At 39.8% G+C, this 21,559-nt stretch overlaps 1 protein-coding gene across 2 annotated transcripts in view; it reads left to right on the forward strand.

Annotated features, from left to right (window-relative positions):
* The window catches only part of arid2.S (AT-rich interaction domain 2 S homeolog), a 59,498-nt gene that overhangs the window by 34,894 nt on the left and 3,045 nt on the right, over positions 1-21,559 (forward strand). For both annotated transcript variants that reach the window (XM_018255907.2, XM_018255908.2), the window contains exons 11-20: positions 4,793-4,960; positions 5,274-5,352; positions 6,769-6,903; positions 7,236-7,426; positions 7,772-10,566; positions 17,512-17,666; positions 17,939-18,077; positions 18,348-18,424; positions 20,675-20,795; positions 20,907-20,998. In XM_018255907.2, coding sequence (XP_018111396.1) covers positions 4,793-4,960; positions 5,274-5,352; positions 6,769-6,903; positions 7,236-7,426; positions 7,772-10,566; positions 17,512-17,666; positions 17,939-18,077; positions 18,348-18,424; positions 20,675-20,795; positions 20,907-20,998 — 3,952 coding nt within the window. The remainder of the gene's footprint in view (positions 1-4,792; positions 4,961-5,273; positions 5,353-6,768; positions 6,904-7,235; positions 7,427-7,771; positions 10,567-17,511; positions 17,667-17,938; positions 18,078-18,347; positions 18,425-20,674; positions 20,796-20,906; positions 20,999-21,559) is intronic.

Below are 21,559 nucleotides of genomic sequence, written 5' to 3' on the forward strand. Positions count from 1 at the left end.
CATCCTACCATCTCCAGTTTCTTTAGTGTCCTCAGAAGGAGACACACGGGCACTTGGTGGGGATCATGCCACTTTAGGGCCAGTGAACTTGGTTTCCAGTGCCTCAGCAGCCAGACAGTTTGTAAAAAAAAAAAAAAAAATCTATGCCCTTGCCTTCCCGCTCTACGGAGGCTGCAGGCACAGCTCCCACATCCCTGAGGCATTCCTCCACAGAGGACTGCACCAGCCTGGACACACTCCTACACAGGGAAAGTTTTTTTGGGCACAAACTCTGGCTGACACGGTAAGGATTTTTCCCTACCCCCCACCCCACGACGCGCTGCTGTTTTCCCTTGGGTGTCAGTGCTGCACAGAACAACGTGAGCAAGCGTATACTGTTGGGCTTACAACAGCGGGTATTTTCCCCTTCAGTTCATTGTCCCCCGTGCCGCTAGGCCACCCCCCTCTGCCATCTTGCGCACACAGCCGACATCTTCGGTACGCAATAGAGAAGACTGGCAAGAGCAGTGACTGCGCTGCTGCACTAAACTGCAGGAACTATCAGGCAGCACTCTCCCTAATAACCGAAGTTCCGATTTGCACTGGGGGTTTATATATAATGTACGGGTGAGCTCTGGGCACATATTCCCTGCTACATATTACTCCATAGTAGCTTATACGACTAGAGGGCATACAAAGTCTCATGGAAGCCCAACCCCATAGTCGGAGATAATATGGCATCTATTATTTCATACTATGCCTGTGCAAGCTGTAAGGATAAATACCCTTCTGCTGAGCCACTGTGTGCGGCATGTAGGCCTATCAGTTCCTCCAGTCCTACTCCCAATACCGCTCAACCTCCAACCCACACCCAACCCTTACTTCCACACACAGCATCCACCTCTCTAGGGGGTTCGGACTCTGAACTGATGCGTGCTCTCTCCTTGTCACTGCTTGGCTTACAAAAGCTAGCCAGCATACCGGAGACCTTAGATAAGGTACTAGACCACCTGTCTAATCCAGTTCAAAATCTGGAAAAGCGCACAGCGAAACGACCACCAGATTTTTCCCCTGAACCCAGAAAGGGTTGAACAGCTCTTCAGACAAGGAAGGACTAGTAATGACCGGCAATGATTCAGAACATGATCCGGATTCAGATATTCCCAGAACACAAGGGGAAGTGGAAGGTCTCATACAGGCATATATCGAGAAGACGGTCTCAGCTACTGAGACTGGAAAGAACATATTCAAGAGACAGAAAAAGTTGGCCTGTGTCTTTCCGGCCTGTGATCAATTAGATGAGATCATTAAGTCTCAATGGAAGACGCCTGATCACAAGATGCAGACTTCTAAGCGTTTTTCCCAAGCTTACCCATTTCCACAGGATTCCATAGATCTGTGGTCACCCCCCCCACACACAACAGTAGATCCACCTGTATCCAGACTATCAAAGACTACCACCATCCCGGTAGCAGACACGGCAGCATTCAAGGACCCTATTGATAAGAGACTAGAGGGGTTCTGTAAAACAATTTTCTTCGCATCAGGAAAGGCGTTTAGACCAATCTTCGCCATCTCCTGGGTAGCTAAGATAATGGAGTTTTTGGTGGAACAGGTGGCACAGTTACTGGGTTCTGAGGATCCAACGACAGATCTCTTGCTATCCAAATAGCGGACGCTACAACCTACATCTGTGACACTTCACTGGACGCAGCAAAGCTCGTGGCCAGAGCATCAGCTCAATCAATAGCGGCACAGATTCTTATGGCTGAAGACCTGGTCAGCTGATTTGACTTCTAAAAGATTGTTAGTCAGTCTACCCTTTTTAGGAAAACAACTATTCGGGGCAGAGTTGGACAAGAGCACTCTGCTTCCACAAAGCAAACCCAAGAGACCCCCGTTTATCCATTCCGTCAGGGGCAGAGGTCCAAAACACAGACCGAGAAACCCAGCTCTAACTTCCGTCAAAGATACCATAGCAAGCACGGATCCACATGGACCACTTCCAAAGGATTCACCAATCCATCCCAAGACAAAACCACTTCTGCCTGAAGGTGTGCCCACCCCTGGCGGGATACTCTGAGGCGGACGCTTAGGAGCCTTTCAGGAGGTGTGGCGAAGTCTAGTGAGTTCCAAGCGGGAAGCATTTCTTGGAGTTCTTCAAAACCTAGCAAAGACAGGGTTTATACAGCCTGTCCCGAACTCAGACAGAAGATAAGGATTCAAACCTTTTTATAGTACTCAAAAAAGACGGCTCCTACAGACCAGTGCTGGACCTAAAAAACCTAAAAAAGACTTGTCACTTCAAAATGGAATCAATCCACTCAGTGCTTATGTCGATGGAGAAGCACAAAATGATGACGGTGATAGAAATCAAGGATGCATATTTGCACATACCCATTCACCCAAATCCCCAGATTCCTGAGGTTCTACGTAGCTGGGAACCACTGGCAGTTTGTAGCTCTACTGTTTGGTCTATCGTCAGCCCCCCACAAATTCACGAGGGTAATGGCGGCAACATTATCGGACCTCAGACTGAAGGGCATAAGAGTGATCCCATACTTGGACGATCTGCTGATGAAGGCTCCCTCACTATCACACTTCCCAGGTCCTGTAGACTCTGACTCACATTGGGTGGCAAGTCAATTACCACAAATCCAATCTAAATCCAGCACAGACAATGGAATACCTAGGGATAATGCTGGATTCCAGAAGGGAGACTTCTGGATAATACTGGATTCCTGCAGGACAAAAAGACTTATTCTACAGAGCCATATTGAACTCCTAAGACAAAGAAACACAGACCAATAAATCTTCAAAGTTCATGGAACTTATGTAGTTACAACCACAGTTGGTTACAATCTCCATGTTCGGAGTTTTGGTTTTGTTTTTTGGTTTTTTTGGTATGTTATAAACTTAGGTTAAGGGTGGGGGAAAACTCCTCCCTGTTTTGGGTTACTAGGTTAGCTTACTCCTTCTTCGGTTAGAAACTGGAGACGGTAGGAGGAGGCAGGGGATGAAGCCCAGAGCAGAAGGAGAAGTCAACTTTAACATCTTAGTGTCCACTCTCCAAGCTGCAGGAACTTCATCCCCATGGTGCCTGTGTCGCCCAATATAGGATGAGAGAAAAGGATTTAACTGTATGTACAAAAATCTTCCTATCGTTATAGTCCAGGTATATTCCTTCTATCCAGTTGGGTATACCAAAAAATAGTTATGCATTGCCATTGTCTGTAATACTTGCAGTTATATAACCAGTGGTTTGCTTTTATTTTCATTGTTTTGTAAAGTGTCATAGCTATTTTATTACGTGGCTTCAATATTCCCTGTCATCTCTTTGAAGGGGTGCTATTGCGAAAATAAAAATGTAAAATAAGCTTCATCATACTGAAATAAGAAAGTTTCTAAATACAGTCAATCCAAAATTCTGCTTCATTTCTGAAATAATCAAGTTTAGCTTCACTATTCCTTTCTCAGCATCTGTTTCTCTTCATTCTGTTATCATGCAGCAGTTGGTTGTCAGGTAATCATTGACAGATACAATATATCTTATAGAGGGGCTTCCTTTCCTAGAAGATGAATTAGAGCTCACTCAAGTAGCTGATTCCAATCTTAACAAAATAACTGCCTTTTGCACAAATTCTGCATGTAGAGAGACATGATGTCTGTGGACATGATGTCTAATACATTTACTAGGCAAAAGTAGCCCCCATAAGATATATTGGATTTAACTGTCAATGATTATCTGACACCCAACTCCTGCATGGAGATAATTAAGAGAAACAGATGCTGAGAGAGGGACTGAATGAGGCAAGCAAAAAAAGGCTTAAACGTTAAAAAACAAACATCTCGAAAAGAAACAAGTCACTAAGTCTATCCATAGCCTTTACAAAGGTACCTGTAAACTTTTAGGTTCAGAGTTAGCACTGTCCTGTATGATTCTCAAACCAAACAAGTAAATTTGTAATGTAAATTGAAACTGTAAAAGCATGCAAAGCTCATACTACAGTGTAGTGCTGTATTCTTGGCTAGCAGGATTTAAAAATGCTCATGTAGAAATGGCTGATCTAAAGATGCTTATAAATCACAAGCTTTTTTTTTTTTTTTTTTTTTTACTGGTGCTTAATGCTGGCAACCAACAGCAAAAAGGGTAAAAATGTTCTATGCTGATCCAAAAACATTTATATGTTGCCACAGGTAATTGGCATACAAGAAGTCATATTTTCTATATATCCAATTTTACAAAGTAAATACGTTTTTTTCATTATTTAAATGTTAAAGTAGAAGCAAAGTCTCTGTTTACTTGGGGGTGCCAAAAGTTAAGTACCCCCAAGTGATTTTATATACTTGCCTCTAACCACGGGCTGGTGCTCCTATCAGAAGAAAACTGCACCAGCCCATCGAGTACCACAAAGCAATCTGCTTCCGGGCATCTTCTTCCTTAGCATGGGTGAGCATGCACAGTAGTGCAAAAAGACAAACTTTAACAAAAAAAATTGGCTATTTCATTCTACTCGTGTGCGTCTGCCCTGGAAATTTGAAGGAAGCCGATCGTTCCGTGGTGCTTGCTGGAAGAACCCCAGACTGGTGCAGCTTTTTGCTGATAGGAGCACCAGCCCAGGGTGTAAGTTTAGTATATATGATCACTTGGGGGTGCCTAGCTTTTGGCATCTCCAATTAAATAGGCCTTTGCTTCTCCTTAAAAAGTATAAGCAAACCTCAAGCCACTTTATGTTTAACAGTAATAAAACTGAAATGTGTTATTCAGCTTGTTCTAATTCAGATGTCATTTGTTTTCATTGAACATGTTTAGATACTTTGGTGTGTCTGATTTCTATGGACATACAGATGTTTGGGCCCGATGCACTTACAGCAGTTAAGCTTATTGAACATCAGAGTTCCAACAACCAAGTTGTTTCTGAAATTCGCCCTCAAACAGTTGAGCATGTTCCTTCTCCAGTTAATGCTGGCTCTGTTCCAGGTTGGTTGATTACTGCTAAATTTAAGGTTAAAACGTGCAATATAATTTTCATCATTGAATTGCCACGTAAATTACATGTTGAATCATTGTGACAGATTAAAATTATATAATTACTTTTTTTCCTATTATATGTTTGTTTGTGTTAGCCATTAAATAATTCATCAAAATGAGGAGCATATGTTTTATTATGCATTTTTTAAATATGCAAATTTGCAGTCGCATAGTCAAGGTGTGTTTACTTTAACATAAATATATATTGACTGTTTTATAAATTTTGATTACCATCAGTAAATTTTGAAATGCTTCTCCATAGCTACACGTCCCGTTCCAGCGCATGCAGCACCCCCTCCTGGAATTGTAGAAATAGACAGTGAAAAATTTGGTTGTCAATGGTGAGTATAGTACAAAGCACTTACATGCACTATATGCAAAATAATTGCCAAACAGAAATAGTAAATTAAAATCACATTTCTGTAACAATTAAAACATACTTCACATTATAAATGAAGCAAGATGGAGTATCGCCGGTTGTTGGTTGTTGAAATCAGAGGTTTTAAGCCACTTCTTGTAAAAGTCACAAGGTATTAAAGGAGCATAGCTCTGTTGTCAAACCAGTGTGTTTAATGTTTGATTCCTGGATTGTTCTGGGAGATTAGCAAATTCTACATTTGGCATAATTATTCAGAAAGGGATCCCATTCTTTGCCTGATAATTGTTGATGTAAGATTCACATGGAATACATTTCAAATCACAGTGTTATAAGTTCATAGCAACAGTATTGTATGCCCGATAGTAGTTCTTACCAGAAAATTGTTTAGACATTTTGGTGGCAGTGTGTTTGATCTTCTAGATTTTGCTAAAACACTTGATAGTAAATTAAGAAATATTGGTCTTAATATAACATGCTGTTTGCACTTCGAGAACTCTAATTCAAGTTTTGTTGGCAGAGTATTGCAGGGGTCTGTCCCTGAATTTTCAATTTGTTTATAATTTACCTTAAGGTTAACATAGTACTGTCTGTTTTTGCTGATACTAAATCGTGTAAAACGAAAGGTTCCATGCAGGATTTCCACTTTGCAGAGAGAGATTTGAATACATTGAAAAACTAGGCAGCTTCAAGGTTGCTAAATGTAAATGAATACACTTGTTTTATTGGCCTCGCCTAAAAGCATTCCGGGAGTGTTGTGGAAAACAGACTTTGCAACACTAGGTTATGTCAGTCAGTAATTACTTAAGTTAATAAAGTAAAAAAAGAAGATTAAATAACACCCTCCAGTGTCTTGTCTATATACAGCAAAGTGATCTTCTGCTAACAGCATGATTATGCTACCATCCATAAAATATTTTTTTTTTTCAGGACACAATTCAAAGTTAAACAAAAAGAAAATGTGTCCATGCATCTCTATCATTTTCATAAACTAGCCCGTAGCCCATTCTCCCCCCCCCCCCCTCAGCAGCCCATCAGCACAGCAATGGGAAGGTAACCAGATAGCTCCCTGGTGGATATAAGAACAGCACTCGATAGTAAAAATCCATGTCGCACTGCGACTCCTCCAATTACATAGAGTAGGAGAAACAATAGCCTGCCTGAAAGCAGTTCCACAATGCAGAATCCCTTTGAAATGTACTCTATGCTATAATTCAGAGCTTTCTAGATAAGGGATCCCACACCTGTAACATAATTTTACTCAGAGTAGTTGCCATATAAAGTCTATGATTTTATTAAAAAAAGTCTCTCTATGATTATCTTTAAGTGAACTATGTTGTGTCTTGAACCTCTCTTAAAGCTTTCTTTCTAACTTTTATAGGTTAAATGCACATTTTGAAGTTTGCGCTGACAGCTCACTATCACGATCGGAGATGTACTCTGAATACCTCTCAACCTGCAGCAAATTAGCTCGTGGTGGTATATTAACATCATCTGGTTTTTACAAATGTCTTAGGTATGGTGTTTTCCACATTTTAATGTGTAATATGTATAAACTATTTCAGAATAATATTTGTATTTCTGTGTTCTTTAAAGTACTTAAAACTGCCAATTGCCCTAGGTTTCTGTTCATTGCCAAGAGTAGGACAAACGTTCTGCTTCTCTTGCACTCAGCCAACTGCTGCCTTGTATGAAAATACTTGATATGTTGGGAAACAAGGACAGTGAATAAGTAGTAAATCACTATATACACGCATTTCAAAGGAGAAAATTATCTGCTAATAATGCAAAGAAATGTATTTTTTTTAAAAAAATCTTATTTGTACATTTTTTCTCATTTTTTTTAAGGTCTGTATTTACAAACCATAACATTAAAAGAGTGGAAGACCCAAACAATAATGGGCAAGCCCACATTCATGTTGCTGGAGTAAGAAAAAGGGCCATACCACTTCCTGTTCAAATGTTCTATCAACAGCACCAGCCAGCATCTGTTGTCCGGGTTGACGTGGTTTCGGATGTCACTGGAACAAATTTATCAGGTTAATTTTGTTTATTTTAAATGCAGTTAAAAAAGAGCAGCTCATGGTTCCTTATAATGGAAACGATAAAACAGGCTCCAACCAAAAAAAAATATTGAATTGACATACCAGTTAGATTAAACCCATACACATTATTTTCTTAATTTTTTTTTCAGAAGCGATCTAAAGTTAGTGATTTGACCTGACATTTTTTCCTAAATGACATACATTTGTGTGTATATATATATATATATATATATATATATATATATATATATATATATATATATATATATATATATATATATATATGTATAGTTTTAGAAGGGTTCAATGAATTTAATAAATAATTCTGTATATTTACAGGAGTGCAACAGGGAGTAGCAAACCATTTTCAGAGAGGACAAGCAACCAATCTAGGTCCCACTATAACTGCAACACAGATGTCTCTTCCTATACAAGGTGTCCATACTGTGACACAGAATCCTTTAAGTCAAGGCCAGCATCAACAGAATACAACCGTGACTGTAATACATAATAAAACTCCAATTTCTTGTGAAGTTAAGGCTACTGTAATACAAGGGTCTGTCCCACATACATCAGTCCCTGTTAGCATTGCTTTGGGAGGTTGTACACAAGCTTCTCTTGTTCAGAATCACAGTTGCGTAGGACAGCAATCCTCTGTTACTGTAGTAGGATCGCAGGCATTGTTTCACCATCCATCTATTCTTCAGCCACAATCTGCATTGCATACTGTAGTACCTGGTCAGATTACATCAGGAACGCCTGTTGCAGTTATTCAGCAAACTGTTCCACAAGGTCACATATTTGGGAGAGTGCAGAATATTCCACAAGTTTCATCAGCTCTTTCTCAAGGTCAGCAATTAGTTCCAACATCATCCCAACCTGTACAGGTCACATCTCAGCAAAGTCCAGCTTCCAACCAGCAAAAAGATACTGTCATTATTACACCCCAGCAATATGTAACAACAACTTCAGTGCAGAATTTCCAGGTTGCACCTGGGCAGATTTTTACTATAGCTGGTGTCCAAAATCCACAAGCTTCTAGGATTGGCTTCCAGAACATAGCTCCAAAACCTCTCTGTTCCCAACAAGTTTCATCAACAGTAGTACCGCAAACTCTCCAACAGCAGCAACAACAGCAGCAGAGTGTAGTGATTGTAAGTCAACCAGCTCAACACGGTCAGGCTTATGCACCAGCTATTCACCAAATTGTTCTTGCTAATCCAGCTGCAATTCAGACCGGACAAACTGTACAGCTGCCTGTGCAGCCTAGTATATCCCCATCCTCATCTTCACCCATGCCAACTACCAATAACCAGCTCCCACCTGTAGTGACCTCTCCTCCAACCACGCCAGTGTCACAAGGACCTCCGCCTACTGTAAGCCAGATGCTTTCTGTTAAACGACAGCAGTTGTCACCAGCACCTCCCATCACCACTCCACAGCAGCAGGCACAAAGTCAGCAGCAGGCACAAACACAGACCCAACAACAACTCCCTCAGCAGGTACAAGTACAGATTCAACAACAACAGCAAACAACCTCTGGGGTTGGACACCCCTCACCAGGGGAATCGAGTCTCATAAAACAATTGTTGCTTCCAAAAAGGGGACCTTCAACGCCTGGTGGAAAGCTCATACTTCCTGCACCTCAGATACCACCCCCAAATAATGCAAGAGCACCCAGTCCACAGTTAGTATATCAAGTAGCCAATAATCAAGCACCTTCCTTTGGAGTGCAAGGGCAGCCAACACCTCAGCAAATACTGGTTGGCCAACAAAATGTGCAATTGGTCCAAAGTGCAATGCCGAATCAGTCTGCGGTACAAACTGTTCCGATCTCCAATTTGCAGATCTTGCCAGGACAGTTGATTTCAAATTCCCCAGCAACAATTTTCCAAGGAACTACTGGCAATCAAGTTACTATAACTGTTGTGCCAAATACTAGTTTTGCTACAGCAACGGTAAGCCAGGCAACTACACCTCAGATTATTGCACCAATGAGTGGGACACAAACTGAAGTTGGGCTTCAGGTACAAACATTTCCTGCTACCCTCACACAACCAGCAGGCCATTTACCAGGGTCTGCTGCTTCTCCACCATTTAAAGGTGACAAGATAATTTGCCAAAAGGAGGAGGAAGCAAAGGAAGCAACAGGACTACATGTCCATGAACGTAAAATTGAAGTTATGGAAAATCCTTCTTGTCCAAAAGCTTCTGCAAACACCAGCAATGGGGAAACTAATGAAAATGAAGTGCAAATAGGAAATATTATGAATGGAAAAAAGTATGACTCAAGTCTACCTCCTTCAAACTCAGGGAAAATTCAAAAGGAGGCCAGTTCAAATTCACTGGTCACAAATGGGTCATCTATGGAATTGGGGGAAAATGGCATTTCTGGAAAGCAGAACTCTGAGCTGACCAATACACAGGAGACAAAAAATGATTTAAAAAAACCACAGGTCAATGGGATTTGTGATTTTGATAAGGCAGACGGTTCTCAATTGAGTAAAAACATTCCAAATCACAAAGCTTCCAATCACGTAGGAAATGGTGACATATCACCAGTGGAGCAACAGGAACTTTTGGATTCTTCTCAACTAGTAACTGCCAAAGGTGAACAAGTAGAAAGACTTTCGAATGGACCTGTAGTAACCAATAGAGCCCAGGATGCTTCAAATTTAGCAATCCAGATACGCTGTAATTCAACAGATTTACCCAATGGACCTATAGTTTCAAGTCTGAATTCAGATGTGCCTCAGCAACGTCCATCTGTAGTTGTTTCAACTCAATCCACAGCTTCTGTTCTACCAGGTCATCAAGTTATTGCATTTCCCCACACAGGGCACCGAGTTTCTCAGTCTGTTCTTTCTGCCGACACCCGGTCTACAAATGGCACAACAGATTGCAAGACTGTTAAAAGGCCTGCAGAGGATAATGAGGCTGTCCCAGTTATTCCAAATAAAGTGGGAGTGAGGATTGTTACAATCAGTGATCCCAACAATGCTGGCTGCAGCGCAACAATGGTCGCTGTGCCTGCCGGAGTTGATCCGAGCACTGTGGCTAAAGTAGCAATAGAAAGTGCTGTTCACCAAAAACAGCAGCATCCACATACATTTGTACAGACTATGGTTGCACAGGTAAGTCTAGTATTTATTGTTTGTATTTGCTTTGCCTTTTATGAAATAGTGTTATGGTATAGTGTTTATGTATAGAACTCAAGAAATTTTAGTTATTTGTACATTTTGTTTTATGCGTATAGTACAAAATGTGGTGCAATGGAATGAGAAAATGAATTGAAGCACAGGGCTTAGATGTCTATAAAGTTTGTATGCATATAATTAGGAACGTCAGATCCTTGACAAACTATATACGTATAACATATTGTTCTCTGAAATGTTGGGCTTTGAGATTGATTTTTGTAAAAAAAAAAAAAAAAAAAAAACGCAGGCAAGTCAATAGGCAAGTGTAATAGCCTAGTGAAAGCCGGAAGTGCTATCCAACTGAGAATTTGTTTATAAAACCTACCTATTCAATTCTTTCTTGATGAATTATGGGCTTGCTTAGGTAACAAACTATGCCCAGTACTCTGCTGTCTGGCAAATATCACACAGATCACTTGAAATGACAGTATCCCAGATTTGGCTGCCGGTGATTTTATTTCATGCTACATATTTAATTAACTACACTATTTTGCCAACAGTCAGATATTAGCAATATAATGGTATTACTGTTAAAACATTTTTAAAGACTAAATTGCAAAAGTACTGAACTGAAATTTTTTTGGAGCACACATCCCATCGAAGATATTTGAAATATTTCTGGAATAGTGAGAACATAAGAGCAGCTTGAAATTTAGAGAGGTTCACTTGAACCCTGTCAGTTGAACATAGGCCTTAATCTCCTTTATGACCACTGGCATTCCCTGCACATGCCGTATAAGCCTTTCAAAGGAGTAAGGGGATTATTTGCGTATTTAACTGTTGTTTTTCATGTTACACATGCACTTTTGAAGAGGAACTATCATGAAATTAAAATGCAGTATATACATAGTTTATGTGAAATGAATATTTTCTTAAATATGTTGTTTTTATTTTGTACCTTTTTTGGAAATAATTTATTAGTGTCACTGCATCCATAGCTAGCTCCAACTTTCTGTTCTTACTACTGGCAAATTCATTGTTGCTGACCTGATAATTTGATATAGACAAGTTGATCAACCAAATTGTTACAGCACTTGTACGGACAAAACCTCTCTCTTGTTTTATCCATTGACTTTTGAGTTTCCTTGTGACGTCATCAGTAAGCGGTTGTATGTGTTCTGAACATCACACAGGGCACAGTGAAGAAATAACCACACCGGAACATGATTGTGCATCTTTAGTGAAACAGCATCTGTGTGTTTTTCTCCTTTTACATGCAGCATAACTACCATGCAGGATCCTGTTTGAGGAAAACCAGTACCATGCGTGATTTTCATAACACATACAAGTGCTTACTGATGATGTCACAAGGAAACTCCACAGGCAATCGATAAAACAAGAGAGAGGATTGTCAGAAGTGCTGTAAATATTGGTTGAGTAACTTGTCTATCAAATAATCAAGTCGATAACAGTGATTTTGGCAGCCTTCCAGTAGTAAGAAGTTGTAACTAGCTGTGGATGCACTAAAGCAAATTCATTATCTTCATTAAGCTACAAAATAAAAAAATCACATAAATTGCGTTTTAATTTCATGATAGTTGCCCTTTAATTCACAGAATGGTGAATGGTTTTGTGTATGATATTAGGGATGCACTGAATCCACTATTCTGGATTCGTCCGAACCCCTGAATCCTTCGCGAAAGATTCGGACAAATACCGATCCGAATCCTAATTTGCATATGCAATTAGTGTTGGGAAGGGGAAAACATTTTTTACTTCCTTGTTTTGTGACTAAAAGTCATGCGCTTTCCCTCCCTGCCCCTAATTTGCATATGCAAATTAGCATTGGATTCGGCCGAATCCTGCTGAAAAAGGCCGAATCCCGAACCAAATCCTGGATTCGGTGCATCCCTATATTATATTCAAACAAGAATGTTTTAAAGGATGTCATCCCCCTAAAAAATGTTCTAATAAAAGAAAACATAATTCTAAACAACTTTGCAATATACATTCATTACACATTTTTTATGGTTATTTGTGTATGTATTGCTACTGAAAGCAGTGTTTGTCCCTTTCTATTCTCTAACCTGGTGAATCAATGTAACATGAAGCAATAGATTAACAGACCTGTCTTGCTGGAGGAGACTGACATTTGCAACATTATTTAAAAAGTAACAACCAGGAGTTGGGATACTATCATGGGGGGAAAAAAAATTTCAAAATTAATCAGTTAATAGTGCTGCTCCAGCAGAATTCTGCAATGAAATCCATTTCTCAAAAGAGCAAACTGATTTTTTTATATTCAATTTTGAAATCTGACATGGGGCTAGACATTTTGTCAATTTCCCAGCTGCCCCTGGTCATGTGACTTGTGCCGGCACTTAAGAAGAGAAATGCTTTCTGGCAGGCTGCTGTTTTTCCTTCTCAATGTAACTGAATGTGTCTCAGTGGGAATACCAGGCAGCTGTTATCTTGTGTTAGGGAGCTGTTATCTGGTTACCTTCCCATTGTTCTTTTGTTTGGCTGCTGGGGGGGGGGGGGGGGGTGATATTACTCCAACTTGCAATACAGCAGTAAAGCGTGATTGAAGTTTATCAGAGCACAAGCCACATGACTTGGGGCAGCTGGGAAATTGACAATATGTCTAGCCCCATGTCAGATTTCAAAATTGAAAATAAAAAAATCAGTTTGCTCTTTTATTAACCGATTCATTTTGAAAACATTTTTTTTTCCCCATGACAGTATCCCTTTAAGCAAATGCTGCTTTCAATAGCAATTACGTTTACAAATAACTTTTATAGAACTACCCGTATATACTCGATTATAAGCCGTCCTGAGTATAAGCCGAGGTACCTAATTTTACCTACAAACACTGGGAAAATTTATTGATTTGAGTATAAGCCTAGGGTGAGAAATGCATTTTAGGACATCTTCAGCAGAACGCACGCAGAAATAGCCTCTTACTCACTGATCCGAAGAGGCTGCAGTCACACCTCCGTGCTGCCCGCACTTATTGTTGTAATCTCCCCCCTCATGACTTGGTCCTCCCTCTTTATCCCTCACTTCTCACTCACGCAGGAGTGTGTGTTCTGCTTGCATTGAGCTGCTGCAGCATCTGTGGTCTTGCCAACCCAGGCAACTTTGGAGCTCATTTTGATCCAGGCCCAGACTGTGAGTACTGAGCTGAGCACAGTGGGGGCTGAAGCTGAAGGAGGGCTGGAGAGACTGAGGTTGAACCAGATGTGACAGGAAAGTTACAGCAAGTTCACTCCACATACACTCACCTCCACGGTCTGTTTAGCTGGGTTAGAGGGATAGGTTAAAGGGGTGGTTCATCTTTATGCAGGAGCGTGTGTTCTGCTGAAGACCTAAAATGCTTTCTTCAAGTATTGGTATTTAGATAGACTCTGCGCTTTGTGTTGTTGGAATCGGTATGGCAGCACCCACTTAAATCGTGGGACCCACTAGTCCCTGGGGATAAATATAGGATATAGAGTGGCGATGCGCTCTTGCCCTTCTTTATATATGCAAAAAGAAAAAATGTGCTATCATGTAATACCTTTGGTATCAGTCAGATGGTTGATACAATTGGATCTACCCACATTCAATTAGAAAGGTAGCGTTTGTATATGTATGTATACTGGGGATCTCCTCCGTAGTTGTGCAGCGTATGCAGCTGTACGATTGCTCTGTGCAACTATCGGGTCCTGAAGTTTCTGTGCATTTAGCGTGTGGAGGCTACTGGAGATCTCCTCCGTGGTTGTTCCTAATGGAAAAAAACTGTGCATAGTGAAGTACAGACAAGCCCATCAGCCGGCCTGCACTGGGCTTGTTCTTACAGGATATGCAGCTTTACCATCGCTCTATACAAATAAATCTCGGGTGTGCAGATTTATGATCGCTTTGTACAGCTGAATCCTGGGTCCTGCAGTTTCTGTGGCTCAGTGTGTTCAGTGTGTGAAGGCTGCTGCTCCTTCTTAACGGGGAGGGGGTTGTCTGCCTTGTGGAGTTTCTTTCCCCGCACTTTCAGTCTCTGATTACTTAAATTCCATACGCTAAATGCACAAAAACTTCAGGACCCGATAGGTGCACAGAGCGATCGTACAGCTGCATGCTCTGCACAACTACGGAGGAGATCCCCAGTATACATACATATACGAACGCTACCTTTCTAATTGAATGTGAGTTGATCCAATTGTATCAACCATCCGACTTATACCAACGGTATTACATGATAGCACATTTTTTCTTTTTGCAGATATGACTTGAGTATAAGCCGAGGTAGACTTTTTCAGCACATTTTGGGTGCTGAAAAACTCTGCTTATACTCGAGTATATACGGTAACAATGTTTAATAAATTCATATTGGAAAGTTGCTAATAGTAGTGTTTTCTTTTATTAGGCAAAAATAATTTTTTGGCTTGACATGTCCTTTAAGAAATCTCCGTGCCTGAAAGAGTGTTTAGGTGTGGCTTATGGAAGAGATTTTATCCATGAGCACATGCTGTCTATAAGCATTTCATGAGCTTTTATTTTTTTTTTAAGCTTTTCTGAAAATTCATAACCTAATGATTGAGTAACTTGTCACGGAAGGTTGTTCAGCAGCAACGACAGTTTGGATCTCTGCATATACAGTATCTATAATGTAGTCCGTACCATGTCGATTTAGTTCAGGTTATAGACTGCTTGGTTACAGTTGCTGAAGCTATTGTATAGACGGCCATTGGTGCTTTCAGAAATGTGGTCTGTTGATTTGCTTAGAGAATAATGTTCTTATGGATGTGCTAACATGAGTTTAAAGGGGGAGCTATCACAAAAATGAAAATTTAATATAAGCTTAATCATGCTGAAATAAGAAATTTTCTAACTACAATCCATGAAAAATTCGATAGCGTTTTTGAAATAATCAAGTTTATCTTCACTATCCCTCTCTCAGCATCTGTTTCTCTTCATTCTCTCTTCATGCAGGAGTTGGGTGTCAGATAATCATTGACAGTAAGATCCAATATATCTTATAGGGGGCTCCTTTTGCCTAGAAAATGTGTTAGAGCTCATTCTATTAATATCACCAGACATCATGTCTCACTGCATGAACGACTTGAGCAAAAGGCAGTTATTTTGTTGTAATTTGTTTGTGCAGGAATCAGTGATTTAAGTGAGCACTAATACATCTGCTAGGAAAGAGAGTCCCCCTATAATATATATTGGATCTAACTGTCATATCTGAATACTGAATATCTGACACACAACTGCTGCATGAAGACAGAATGAAGAGAAACAGATGGAGGAATCATGATCATTAACTTGATTATTTCAGAAACAATGCAGAATATTTAATTGATTATATTTGGAAAGTTTCTTGAGTATAAGTTCCCTTTTAACTGCTGGGTCATTTTATAGAGCCCAAATGAATTCAGTTAATGTAAATATATGTTAATATGTATGCAAGTATCATTGATTGCACGTGGCCCTGTATCCAATGCTTTACTTTCTAGTCTTCTTTCTCACTCTGCAATTTCTTGGCCCCTGTAATTGATCCATCAACTCTTCATTGTTATAATCTCTTTTCATTCCTTTATCGTTTTTGCTATACACAAATTCTTCCAGCAGAGCTCCGTGTGAAATGCTATTTTACTTTACTGCTACTTTATGCTACATTGTCAGCAATTTTACCACTTATCTACACAAAAGCATGATCTGCCATGTGGCTGCTGCAGATACTCCCACCAACCAGTCACTTGCAGATTATCATGCCAGTTTATTGAGGTGAATAAGAATTAGGGATGCACCGAATCCATGATTCGGTTCGGGATTCGGCCTTTTTCAGCAGGATTCGGATTCGGCCGAATCCTTGTGCCTGGCCAATCCGAATCCTAATTTGCATATGCAAATTAGGGGTGGAGAGGGAAATCACGTGACTTTTTGTCACAAAACAAGGAAGTAAAAAAAAAATTCCCCTTCCCACCCCTAATTTGCATATGCAAATTAGGGTTCGGATTCGGTATTTGGCCGAATTCTTTGCGAAGGATTCGGGGGTTCGGCCGAATCCAAAATAGTGGATTCGGTGCATCCCTAATAAGAATATACCTTTTATAGTTGCTTTGTCTGAAACGGTTTACTGCATTCAGCGGTCAGAGGTGAAAACACTAATTGGATTTTTTTGGAAGCAGTATACATATATATACTGTATGTATAAATATTCCTCCTTGTGGATGCCTATATACCAGTAAATCATTCCAGAATGCATTCCTTGGGAAATGGCAGAAAAGAGGAGTTTTTTTTAATTGGGGATGCACCGATCCAAGATTCGGTTCGGGATTCGGCCTTTTTCAGCAGGATTCAGCCGAATCCTTTAGCCCGGCCAAACCCGAATCCTAATTTGCATATGCAAATTAGGGGCGGGGAGAGAAATCACGTGAAATCACAAAACAAGGAAAAATGGTTTCCCCTTCCCACCCCTAATTTGCATATGCAAATTAGAATTTGGTTCATTATTCGGCCTAATTTCTCGAAGGATTCAGTTGAATCCAAAATATTAGATTCGGTGCATCCCTATTTTCAATACATTGCCAATACCAGGCTTCAAGCTCATCAGTTTTCTTTCTGTCAGTCCTCCTGCATGTTGGCAATAGTCACTAACACTGAGAGCTGCTCACTCCAATAAGAATTATTAAAAAATAGAGCAAAAGTGCTCAGAGAAGCATTCACATTTTTTTAGATTCCTTTTAAAGTTGGTCTCCTATATGAATCAACTTAAAGATCATTGTCTTAACAAATCTGTATTTACATTATACAACATAATTCACAATATGACTTGTATACCTGAGCTTTTTGTTATTTGGTTTTTATTTAGGTTTAAAATGTAGCTGTTGCAAATATCATGCTATGATGTGTTTGTTTTTGTTCGAGTGACATCCCATTGAGTATTTTTTTCCCCTTTAGAGCACTCCTGTAACAACTCTGCCAGCATTGCAAGTGCAAGGCCACCTTGTCACTTCTCAACTGTCTCCATTTCCGGTAACCACATCCATTCATCATGTGGAGCAAGTAAAGAAACCAGGACAGAATTTCATGTGCTTGTGGCAATCATGCAAAAAGTAGGTGCTTTTTGGATTTTGTTAAACACTTTATTTTAATTTGGGTCCATCCTTATAAATTGGGCCACTATATTTGCTTGAATTGGGCCTAGTACAGAGGTATTCTTAACAAACATAGCAACAAAATAATTTTGATTTGTGGGTATTTCTTTGAGCATGTGTAGTTATTTAATGGATTATTTCTGCTAATGATATGGCTCATATTTACCATGACCAGCCACATGTTTGTCTCACAACATTAATCCGTTTTGGTTTTTCCTCTCTTCTAAAAGATGGTTTGAAACGCCGTCCCAGGTTTTCTACCATGCTGCAACAGAACATGGAGGTAAAGATGTATATCCTGGGCAGTGTATGTGGGAAGGCTGTGAACCTTTTCAGCGACAGAGGTTTTCATTCATCACCCACTTACAGGTAAACCCATTCCGTTCCTCTAGTTGGAATGTGCAAATCTTGACCTAACTAAATTCAATTTGAGTGATTGAAATTATACTAGAGTTTATGTAATGACCAAAAAACTTTTAGGGATCATACAAACATTAAGGGTTTGTAATAGGAAAACAACTTAATATACCTTTTATGCATGTGTTTTTTATTCTTATTATTATTATTGCTTTCTATCATCTTAGTTTGGTTATATTTGGTGACCTGTTGGTTTATGTTGTAATTGAAATGTGTCTACAGGACAAGCACTGCTCAAGAGAAGCTCTGCTAGCCGGACTAAAACAAGAGGAGCAAGGACAACAAAAACCTTCCAATAAGTAAGGCACAACCACATAACTAATACAAATTGTTTGAGACAGCAACAGTTCTACATTTTAACTTGGGTATACTTCAACCTTATATTAGAGGGGTGCTGAGGCTTTTCGTATAGTGTAGAACAGTGCTGTCCAACTTCTGTAGTACTGAGGGACCTATTTTGTGGATGGCCGATAATGGAAGCCAGTGTTTACCACACCCATGTAAACTACACCCATGTTATCTCAAGAACTTTTAAGGCCATGCCCACAGGGATATCACTCATATGTAAGAAATGTAAGTCATACCCTTAAATAAACCATAAACATACCCTGAAATCCATGTACCACCTCCTGTGGAAAACACTGCACCCCCCCCCCCAGCACATGATTACACATCTTAGTGGCCCCTACAACAATTTCCAAATGCTAACAAACCACAGAATAACTCCTACCAATGTCACATCTTACAGGGTAAAGAGTAGGGCAGGCAGAGTATGACACACACAGGGAGCATAGGGCAGGCAGAATAGAGCAGGAGACAGGGAAACCTATCAGGACAGTGACATAGTGCTGGTGCCCCCCCCAGCAGTTTGTCTGAGCTGTGAACAGGTGAACAATGTGGGCAGTTTCAGTCTGGGTCTGAGGTGAAACAATACCGAGCTTGATGGGTGTGAACAATAGAGGTATAACAAGTGTGAACAATGCAGGAGTTTACAGTCTGAATTTGAGGTGTAAACAATGCAGGGTCCAGTTTATCTCAGTACTGATACCTTTTAAATCTTACACAATGTAAGGAATCACAGCAGACAGACTTTCATGTGGTGCCACACAAGGGGTGGGGGGGTTTGCTGCGGGCCACCAGTTGGACAGCTCTGGTATAGAAAGTTGTCTCAAAAGTGTCTCTTTGCTAACCTGAGTTTGTACCCTTAATTAATATTAATTGTCATCTAGGCCAATCACCTGCTGTCCACACCCAGCTCAAATAAAATACATTTTATTTCACAATTTCATCAATTCACCAATTCATTAATACCATAAATTTATTACCCATGTTAGAAACTGATTTGTACATTTATATTGCTATTTCATTGCACCATTAAAAACAACTGAAGGGTGTTCCACATTGGTCTCAAATACATAGGCTAATTTAATTTCTCTGCACCAACTGATTTCTTAAAGTGGACCTGTCACCTACACATAAAAAGCTGCATAATGAAAGACCGTTGCAAATTAAATATGGAACACACAATTTTTTCCATTAAAACATCCATACCTGTTATAAAGGTGTTGAAATAGCTGAGCTGTCAATCAAATATTGTCTGCCCTGCCTCTATGGGGCAGTCAATTACTTTCACTTTCCATTCAGCAATTCACTGCACTCCTCATATTTCCCCTTCTCTACTCAGGCTCTATAATTATGTAGGGCACTGTGCATGGGTATTAGGTCCCTCATTTTGGTGCATACGCAAGATTTTGAGGTGATACACAATTTGCTTTAATAACAGTGTCCACAAAATGGCTGCTGACTGCTTTCTGTGATTGTATACTTCCAAGACTGAAGGAAACCACATTTAAATAAGAAATATAGTGTATGTAAAGTTTATTTTGCTCAACTAACATGATAGTAAAGAATTTGGAATTATTTCTTAGGGTGACATGTCCCCTTTAATATGTCCCTAATTACAGTTTCCGTGCGCTTTGTATATGTTGCGACCGCTATACTTCAAATCCTTTGTTGTTCAACACAGAGACTTAGCCATGAAATTGTTCCCAAATTACTCAGTCTTTACTCCCCAACAGTAGATTTGATTTAAAATGATATCTTTATTCAATGCAGACTCGTTAAGTTCAAAGCAGTCACTCCGCGCTAAAGCAATACTTGCCTTCCTCCCAATACACTGCCAACTAATCACCAGTCACTGGGCATAACATGATTCTTTTGCTTTTTCCATGACTGTCTCTGCTTATCTTCCAAAAAACCCTCACTGTAACAATGTTTCAGAATGCATCTCTTCTCTAGCTAAGTCTTTTTCTTCCAGCTTCTCCAATGTACAGTAGCTTTTACTACGATTTCTTGTTAGTCAAGTATTACTGCTGGAGAGAATATCAGGGCACAGACTGTTGCACATATAAATATATTGATCTACGAATTACTTAAACCACTGAAAATGTGTAAATTAGTATTACATTATAATTTATTACAACCCTTTACAAAAGATATGAAATTTTTGCTTAAAAATAAGTATTAAAATCTAAAAATTTTCCTCACAGACAACCTTCTGCCGGTGCTTCATCAACCCCGAGAGTTCAGAAGGCCATTGTAAACCATCCCAGTGCTGCCCTCATGGCACTGAGACGGGGATCAAGAAATTTGGTCTTTAGAGACTTTACAGTAAGTACAGTAAGCTCCCAGATCACCAGCCCTCTTCTTCTCTTCTCACGACTGCACTACTAAAATGCAATTGTTCTTATTGTGTTCATTATATTTATTTCTTTTGTGAAGGATGAAAAAGAGGGACCAATCACAAAACACATCCGCTTAACAGCTGCCTTAATATTAAAAAATATTGCAAAACACTCAGAGCATGGGCGCAGGTAAGTGGCTTCTGAACATTACAGAAACATTCTCTATCTGAAAAGTACATTTTTATTCAAATCACTTGGTCTAATATTGTCTTACTTGTCCCTTTTAAACATTACACTTTATGCCACTTTTCCTAATACCAACAGAGAGAGAAAATATATTGAGAATAGACCTTGGTATTTGGGCACGGAGGCCCATATGTAGATAATATGCATGCAATAAAATAAGTATGTAAAGATGCCAAACGGAGACCCATATTTTTATTAAAACACAAGCACATGTTGTTCTTTTCCTTTACCTGAACTTCCTCTTCATCTCACCTCCAACAAGGATAGTTCGTTTCAGTATATATTATGGATGCATCGAATCCACCATTTTGGATTCGGCCGAACCCCCGAATCCTTTGTGAAAGATTTGTCTGAATTCTGAACCAAATCCGAATTTGCATATGCAAATTAGGGGTGGGAAGGGAAAATAATTTTTTCTTCCTTGTTTTGTGACAAAAAGTCAATCTATTTCCCTCCCTGGCCCTAATTTGCATATGCAAATTCGGATTCCGTTCAGCCGGGCAG

The sequence above is a fragment of the Xenopus laevis genome, chromosome 3S (assembly GCF_017654675.1).
Source record: "Xenopus laevis strain J_2021 chromosome 3S, Xenopus_laevis_v10.1, whole genome shotgun sequence".
NCBI classification, from domain to species: Eukaryota; Metazoa; Chordata; class Amphibia; order Anura; family Pipidae; genus Xenopus; species Xenopus laevis.